The sequence below is a fragment of the Leiobunum rupestre genome, chromosome 5 (genome assembly GCF_980474605.1).
Source record: "Leiobunum rupestre chromosome 5, qqLeiRupe1.1.hap1, whole genome shotgun sequence".
Lineage (NCBI taxonomy): Eukaryota > Metazoa > Arthropoda > Arachnida > Opiliones > Sclerosomatidae > Leiobunum > Leiobunum rupestre.
Window position 1 is genome coordinate 26,284,732 of NC_143388.1, and position 9,511 is coordinate 26,294,242.

The window sequence follows — 9,511 nt, forward strand, 5'->3', positions numbered from 1 at the left end:
GACCAGACTGGCCACCTCCCGCGGGGTGGGGGAAGAGGATCGTCATATAGGAAGTATGCTGATTCCAGAGTCAGCTCCACCTCTCCGTTTATAGAGGAGGTGGTAAGTTTGACCGTAGCAATATCCCTAGATGTATGTAGTGAGAGCGGAAGGGCATGTATACCCTTGCGTATCAACACACAGGCTCTGGGAATAGCAGAGTTATAATCAAAGAATATATTACCTGCGCTTTGGAGACCAAGTATCCTGCCACTGACAACCCAAGGCTCCTGAATAAGTGCAACATCGAAACACTCCTTTGCAAACCTTCTGCAGAGTACCGCAGAGGCTGCCTTGCAGTTATTAAAATTAATTTGCAACACCTTTATCCTCGTCTTAGGTAGGGAGTACTTGGTTTCCAGCCGTATCTGCCGAGCCGTACCTAGTGGTAGGTGTGAAAATCATACCACTTCCACTGGCCCTGTCAGCGTCCTCAGCCGGTCCCTTCGTAACATCCTCCAGAAGAGTATCTTCTTTGGTCTCATCAATGTCGGATAAGCCAATGGATTTTAGGTCCTCCGTAAGAGTGTCCACTTCAGAGTTCCCACAACCCAGAGTCTCACCTTCCATTTCTGAGTCCTCCGAGTTATTGGAAACTGGAACATTTCCAGATACGGGGCTAGCCCCGCCTCCCTGGGTTTTCAGGATCATGGAATACCTTAAAGATACCCCTGTTGCGGGACGTAGCTCGGGTTAAAATTAAAATTAACATTAACCCTAATTGGGAGAGCTTATTTTCGGCGAATACTAACCCTAACACCCGACTGAAAAAGCGTTAGAGTTCTAAAATATCTATCTACTCAGGACCGACTAAAATTATTCGCGAACGAACTGAATTTACTTATTGTTGAGAATACAAGTTGGCAAGCCAAAATATACCTCTCCTCGGAAGCATTGTCCCTAGTGGTAATAATTTCTCGAGTAGACCCTTAAAGATATATCTCCCCAATTCAGAGTTATTTACTAATAACGTAATCCCGGTTCAATCCCGCCCGGTATAAAATTTTAATTTGAATTAAAATAATTGAGACGAAACAACCGAGATTAATTTATTCAGAATATTATAAATTAAGTAGTTACAACAGCCAGTTAGACGTACTAAAACAATGCACAATTGACTTTAACCCTATTTACGGTACAAGTTTAGCAGTTAAAAATAATACGAAGCCAATTTTAATGAAAGAAATATCTACAGAGGGTATTTGTATTTTTGTCGCTTACGAAATACTTGCCGCATAGTTAACGCTCATTTTATTTCAACTATCGCCCGATCAAGATACCGTAGATATCTGGTAGTGGACGACTCGTAGACTGTCGGAACCTGTTGACGTTGTGACACATACCGCATGAAAAAGACCAAAACCGTCCAATTTCCCATATCATATAATGACTCGCACACCCAGGATATCAATGACTGCATTAGGAATCGTAGATATCCAAATATCCACACCAACAAAAAACTTATTAACAAGAAGCGAAAAACTTACCATTCACAAAGCACAGAAAGCCACTTGACTAAACGTATATCAATAAATGACCGTAGAGGGAATAGTTAGGGTTCTTTATAAATAAACACAAACGAACCCAATTGATGAACTGCATTAAACATCTTAATCAGCCGAGAAAACGTTTAAAATAAATTACGACCGAGTTGAAAACCAGACCAACTCGATATGTTGTTAATAAATGAATTATTAAGCTTGAAAACCAATACGCTAAACCTAATAGATAAGAATATACGACTGAAAAAAACTAAATAAATTACAAAAAACTAACGGGTTCTACCCTTTATCTTATCTGCTGACTGCGCTAAAACAAGATTTGACCATTAAATTTTTTGAAAATGCGACGTATACACTTTGAAGGTTCCGTCAAAAATTATCCTTTCCCAAACGTAAAGGTTCTCAAAACATTAATACACAAAAAATAAGTAAAAAGGTTCCTCCAAAAAATGAACCATTTTGCGGAAGAAGTAAATAATTTTAAAAGAATAAAAGATAAAACAAATATACAACCGCAAAAATAAAACGTCAAATAATAGAAGAAACAATCTTAAACTCCATTCATTAAAAAAACACTAAACAAAAGTACCAAATTGAAATAAAGCAACTTATTATATTAAACAAGATTAAGTCTTTATAATTTTTTCGTAAAAAAACCACATTAGGCCTTCACAATTTCATTCGTAAAAAAATTCAGGACTTTGTTAACTATAATGCTTACAATGAGTGTCTTATTTGCAGTGTAGCTTGAAGTTATCGTTGGTTCTGTGGTAGAGCGCTCGACTGCCTAACTGAACGGCCCGGGTTCGAAACCTGGGTGACGCATTTGTTTTTAATCAAATGAGAAATCGCTAAATTAGAATTTCTTCGATGCAATAATTTCAATTTCAATTCTATTTCAATTAAACCAAAATTTCGTACTCTATTAAATACGCTTCCGATAAAGCTGAAGGTCTAATTTTCAATAAGGCGTAACAAGTGTCGGTGGTTCTGTGGTAGAACGTCCGCCTGTCAATCAGGAGGTCTCGGGTTCAAATCCCGCCCGATGCGATCGCAAATTGATACTAAGACGAATACCGTGTACAACTGGTGGAAACCCTGCCATTGAACGTTGAGAGGTAGCATTACACTCAGCACTCGGTCCGTCCCAAAGTCATTAAGAAGAAGTTGGAGAGAAAACGCCCATATAAACACAACAGACTCAACATGCACATCCATCAGAACACAAACACAACAAATTCAACACTCACAACCTACGCATAAACATTACAAAAACGTAATACACCAAACCGTCACGACGGTGAGCGAAAAAACACCATCCAAACCAAACCGCAAATGCATCCGTTAACGCTCACCGTCGCACGGTGGTTTTGCCAACCCTTTGAGAAACTGCGTACGCAGTGATTACACTTTGCACCGAAAATGCGAACGCGTTCGCAGTCCTGACAGACAGACACACCCACCCACAGACCCACACACAGACCCACCCACAGACGAACCCACAGACCCACCCACAGACCCACCCACAGACCCACAGACAGACACGGTCGTTGTATAACCCCTCCTAGGGGACTTTGTCCCCTCGGAGAGGTAAAAATGCTGAAGTTAAAAACTGAACAACAACTTTTATTTACAATTACAAATTTACAAGATTTGCTCGTTTGGAGCTTAACTAAAATCTCTTTTGGAGACGCCTAAAAATTTGGTCATTTACGAGACCCCGCGATGAACGAAAAGAACATGAATAATGTTGGAGCCTGGAGTTTTTATAGGCTCGCTCACAATCATACAAAAGAAATGAATTTTCTAGAAGAGGCCTGGCAGGATATTGGCCGGAAACAAGCTCCGGCCGTCCTCCCAAACCCCTTCTCCACGCGAGTTACAATTTTACTAGTCCCCTCGAACGGACCGGAAACAAGCCAATATTTTTATTTTATTTAGGGAACCGCGAAATATACACCAAAATTTTAAACTAACTTTTAAATACATTTTGTGGATTAACTAAATTACTGACTACGTTATACAAGTTTTATTACTCTAAACATTTAACACTTTAATCAAATTTAATTGAAACAAATAAAAAATGGCGACTTCTCGCGAAAGTTTCAACACTCCCCCCAAAAATACAAAGTATTTTTCAAATAATTATTACACTTTCGCAACATCAGTCAATTTTGATTTCGAGCGCGTACAATAGTTGAATCGGTCGCCGAATATGGTGTCCATTTGAAGTTCTTACAACGCAAGACCGCACTTTCCCGTCACGACCAATTATGAGCTCCGTTATTATACCGAGTTTCCACATTTGTTTAGGAATTTTGTCTTCATGTATTAGCATTACGTCACCTACTTTAAATTCCGTTTCTCGTTTTGCTAAAGCACTGTGATGCGCCGATCTTAGTTCTAAGAGGTACTCGGACCTCCAACGTTTCCACACGCGTTCGATTAACCTTTCTCTATAATTATTCCATCTAACTAAATTTGCCCGTGTATTGGGTATATTTCTATTTGAAACTATCTGGGGTGGCAGACACGTAACCCTTTTGCCAATCAAGAGATGCGCCGGCGACAAAGGTGTGGGTTCTCCCACGTCATTAAATACAAATGTCAGGGGTCTAGAATTTATGACCGCTTCGGTCTCTGCCAAAACTGTTTCCAGCTCGGAGAAGGTCAAGGATGATCTCCCTAAAATTTTTCTCAAAGTGGTTTTCGTTGAACGAACTAATCGTTCATAGAATCCACCGTGCCAAGCTGCTCTTTCAGTTATAAATTTCCAGGTGATCCCCTTGTTACCGAAGAAATTCCGCACTTCGTCGCTTCTAATATTTTCTCAAATGGTTTTTAAATCCTTGTTAGCCCTAATGAAGGTTTTCCCATTGTCGGAATAAATTGCGTGTGGTATGCCTCTTCGAGAAATCATTCTCCTAAAAGCTAGTAAAAATTCGTAGGTCGTTAGAGATCCCACTAATTCTAAATGTATGGCTCTCGTAACTGCGCGTGTAAAAAGGCAAATATAAACCTTGGAATTGTCCCCCTTGTTTTTAACGTACATAGGGCCTGCAAAATCAATGCCTACAGTTTGAAACGGTTCCGATTCCGTTACGCGATCTTTAGGTATGGGAGCTGTATGGGCGTCCCCAGGTTTTGCTTTAAACCTCTTACAAGTTACGCAACCATTTACGACGGTTCTAGCCAGTTGACGCCCCGAAATAATCCAATAGCGTTCCCTCACCTGCGTTAAGGTGTGCTGGACCCCAGAGTGCAAGACCTCATCGTGACTGCGTTTAACGATTAGTTTTGAAATAGTTTGATTTTTGTCTAATATGATAGGGTGCTTTTGTTCTTCATTTAACTCTGACTGCTCTAGTCTTCCCCCTACCACCAAGAGGCCCTGTTTATTTAAGAAGGGTCTTAAAGCTACAAATTTCGCGTTCTTGCCAAACCTTTTGTTAGCCTTTAAAATTTCTATTTCGTTAGAAAATGCGTCATTTTGCGCCCTTTTAACTAAGCTGATTTCTGCTCGTGCCAATTCTTCAGTCGTGATAGGTCCTACGGCGTGATTAACTTTCGTTTTCATATCTATAAACCTCTGAACATATACTAATACGCGAAGTGCCTTATTCAAAGAACTATATTTTTCCAAATCGATTAAGCTAGTCGGGCCGGGGTTTTCCGCGCATTCGGTAGCCAACACTGTTTTCCGTTTTTCTTCCACTAAATCGTTTTCGATATGGGTGTTAGCTAATAGATCCCGATCTGAGGGCCATTCTGATTTTTCTTTTTTAAGCCATAGGGGACCTTCGAACCATAACTCGCTATCTTTGAGTTCACCTAAGCCCATGCCCCTAGTCGGTAAATCGGCGGGATTTGATTTTCCCGGACAATGCGCCCAGTCTCCCGGATCAGTTAACCCCTGTATTTCGGCTACCCTGTTGGAAACGAATGGTTTCCATTCGCCGGACGATCCCTTTACCCAGTACCTCGCTATTGTGGAGTCCGTCCACATGTAGGTCTGTATTTCGTGCCTTTTGAACACATCCTTGACGTATTTGACTAATCTAGCTCCCAAAACACACCCCATAAGCTCTAGACGGGGAAGCGTTAGAGTCTTGAGATTTAAGGGGGCAACTTTAGCTTTTGCCGTTACTAAAGACGTTTTTACTTCAAAATGTTTCGTTTGATATCTAACATAGACAACAGCGGCGTAGGCTTTAGTGCTACTGTCACAAAAACAATGCAATTGCACGTTGCTAATGTCCACTAACCCATCAAAAAAATGTCTATCGAGAGCGATACTTCTAACCTTCGGTATGTCCTCACACCACTTTGAAAATTCGTTATCTAATTCTAGGGGTAGTTGTTCATCCCACCCACTTTTCAACTCCCACAGTTTTTGAAAGATAAATTTCGCTTTAATTGTAAATGGGGCTAGTATCCCTAGGGGGTCGAAGATTTGAGCGACCGAGCTCAGTACGTTACGTTTTGTTGATCTAATATTTTGTAGGATCCCTATCAAGCCTTCTAAATTGAATGAAAATTTATCCGTCTGGGGGTCCCATAATAACCCAAGAACCTTTTGGCTGTCGAGCCCCCCTTCGCTTTCAAATACCGTTCGGGCTCCAGGTTTTGCCGCTTCTTCTCCCCACAGGGCTCTAAGTTCATCGGAATTAGTTTGCCACTTTCGTAATTTCATATTGGCTTGACCCATTATGTCCGTTACCTCTTTTGATAGCGTGTAGGCTTTCTCCGCACTCTCTTCCCCCGTTAGTAGGTCATCTACGTACAACTCGTTATCTAACACCTCTACGGCCTCTCTATGGGGTTTCCTATATTGGTCAATGTGATATTTTACCGTGGCCGCTAACAAAAATGGGGAGGCTGTTACGCCAAAGGGAACCCTAGCTAAACGCATCACTTCAAAATTGCCGTCCACTAATTTCCCATTTTCCTCTTTGGCCCACAAAAACCGAACCGAATCCCTCTCGCTTTTCGCTAAACTAATTTGTAAGAAAGCCTTCTCTATGTCGGCTATCATAGCCACCTTGTGAGTTCTAAAATTTAAGACAAGCAATAGGATATCCGGGGTGGTTTTGGGACCTCTATAAATACATTCGTTAAGGGAGGGTGCCCCCCTAAGGTGAGCTGAACCATCATAAACAACGCGTAGTTTTGTAGTTGAACTACTCGCGCGCCTAACTGGTTGGTGGGGCATATAGAATGTCCCTGGCTTTCCCCCATCCCCTTCTGGAACTCTTTCTACAATCCCGTGTTCTAATTGTTCCTCGATAATTTTCTTGTAGTCGGCGTACAATTCGGGTTCGAGTCTAAAACGCCTAATCAGACTTTTCATTCTCTTCTCAGCTAACGACAAATTGTCTGGCAAAACCCCCTTTTCTATTTTCCACGGGAAGGTCACCGAGTACCGCCCATCTACAAACTTAATTTCTTTTCTAAATTGGTCTAAAATCGCGCCCTGCTCTTGGCTTTCAAGCTCCGAGCTGTTTATTCCGAGGGACTCTAGTTCCCAGAATCCCCTTAAAGTGTCAGAAATTTGTTTGTCGATACTGACTTTGGCCACAGTTATAACCTGACTATTTATGCCTCCTTGGGACCCCGTTGTCGGTCCCTGTATCGCCCAGCCCAAAGTTGTCTCTAAGGCTACTAAGAGGGGACTAAACCTTTCAATTTTACCGGTTACCAATTCCCAGCAATGATCCCCACCCACTAAAACGCTAATATTTGCATCTGACAGGGAGGCCTTCCCCGCTGGATCAGCCATTTCTAGTCCCTTATGATTGAGAATTTTTTCTATCCCCTCGCAATTCACCGTAGTCACCGCCTGGCACAAGTACGGAACTTCTATAGCGATAATCTCAACGAACCTACAGGGGTCTTTTACGTTTTGAAGCCTAACTTTGACTTTTCTCCTCTTCATATTAATTGGATTTTGGTTTCCGAAATTGTGAATAGTTATAGCCTGTTCTCCGACAATTGGTAAATTTAACCTCTTAGCAACACCCTCTTCGATAAAGCTAGCCTGACTACCTCCGTCTAAAAGACAACGAATCTCTAGCCCCTTTCCTAGACTATCTGGATTTCTAGCGTTAGCTTTGGCGGTCTGTAGGAGGACCGTTGTTCCGCTAGAGACTGGCACCACTAAGGAATGCGCGGATATGGGTTCGGTTTTTCCCCGCGACCCACCTTCTTTTTCTACCGTGAACCCTTCTGACGTCGGGTTCGTTTTCGCGATGTTTGCCTCATTCTTATAGCAGATTGATTGGTGGTGTCTACCCTTGCATAATTTACAATTTTTAAATCTCGAATTACAATATCTAGCATTGTGTCCCACCCTGATACAAATAAAGCACCTATTTTGACCCGTTATTATTCTTTTCTTATCTTCTAAAGAATGATTTTTACACGCGTTCGAGGTATGCCTGTCATTTTGACAAAATATGCAGTAAGCTCCTTCCCTCTCATGAACTCCAGCTACCAACGCAGACGCGGACGCTACCGGACTACCCTTGGCTTTAGTCTGATCAAATTTTGGCTTATGGTAATCTTTATTGTAATTCCCATTTCTTTCCCTATGTTGGTCGCGAGACCCGTGCGATTTATCGGTATCAAGAGGGTTGCCCAGAAAAAGTGACGTTTCCCTAGCTTCTAATTGTACTCTAAAAAATTCAATTAAGGCATCCACATCCCATTCCGAGCCGGATTGGCGGGTTAAATTGTAATTAATTCTAATTTCGTCCGGCAAACACCTTATGATTGTCGGACAGACTGAATACCCCCCTCTACTCGTGTCTACCCCCAAAGCCCTTAAACTACGTACATTTGCCTCAATCATATCGAATAACCTACGCAGTGCTTTAACATTTTTCGCGTCTTCGACGGGCCTTAAAGTGCTAAGCTGATTCATATGGTCGTGGATTACCAGATGCTTTTTATCGAATCGGTTCTTTAAGATTTTAACTGCTTCTTTATAATTCGCGTCCGAAGCTTTCATACCATTTAAAACGCTTTTAGCCTCACCTTCCAGGTACGATTCCAGGTAGTAGAATTTTTCGACGTCCAGTAGATCCGGATCTCTGCCGATCGCTGACTCGAACCGGCTCCAGAATCCGCTGAACTCCGAGTAGTTGCCGCTGTACTTTGCGATGTTTAGAACGGGTAGTTTGGATTTCGCCGTCCTGCTGGGGACGATGATGGTGTCCGCGTTGGAAGTGCTTTCCTCCTTCGCCTTTCTCAAGCGCCGGTTGGCCTTGATGTCGACGCTCGTGATACTTTCTTGTACCATTTGGGCGTCCGTTGACTCCTTGTCGAGTTCCGTGATGTCCACTAGATCCAGAACTTTGTTGTCTAGTGGTTGAAGAGCCGCCTCCTTTTGCGATAGAAGCCCTAATTTGACTTCGATTTCTTGGTTGTCAGAATTGCTGTCCGCTAATAACGTATCCAACTGAGTGATGATACGAGAGACGCCGGCACGAAGAGTGTCTCGCAGAACTGTCGCCCTGTTGAGCTTGTTGAGCTGCTTCGCCGTTAAATGTTTGTTCACTGGTTTCGCGGCCGGATCCGCTGATTGATTGTCACTCGACCCCGATTGGTCGCCGTTTGCCGTTTTAGACATTTTCCGTTTTTATGTCTACCGCTATTCGAAATAATGTCCGTTCGCGTTGTAGCCCACAGTCCTGTAGATTATCACGTTCACCGTCCAAATTATCCTTGCGTCCCGGGTTTCGGCACCATGTTGCGGGACGTAGCTCGGGTTAAAATTAAAATTAACATTAACCCTAATTGGGAGAGCTTATTTTCGGCGAATACTAACCCTAACACCCGACTGAAAAAGCGTTAGAGTTCTAAAATATCTATCTACTCAGGACCGACTAAAATTATTCGCGAACGAACTGAATTTACTTATTGTTGAGAATAAAATGCTGAAGTTAAAAACTGAACAACAACTTTTATTT

General features: G+C 42.2%; 1 protein-coding gene across 1 annotated transcript; it reads right to left on the bottom strand.

Annotated features, from left to right (window-relative positions):
• Positions 1–4,371: 4,371 nt before the first annotated feature.
• Positions 4,372–9,171, bottom strand: LOC149943999 (uncharacterized). The gene has a single exon (XM_090176264.1). The coding sequence runs from the start codon at positions 9,169–9,171 to the stop codon at positions 4,372–4,374; it is 4,800 nt and encodes a 1,599-aa protein (XP_090032390.1).
• Positions 9,172–9,511: the final 340 nt, after the last annotated feature.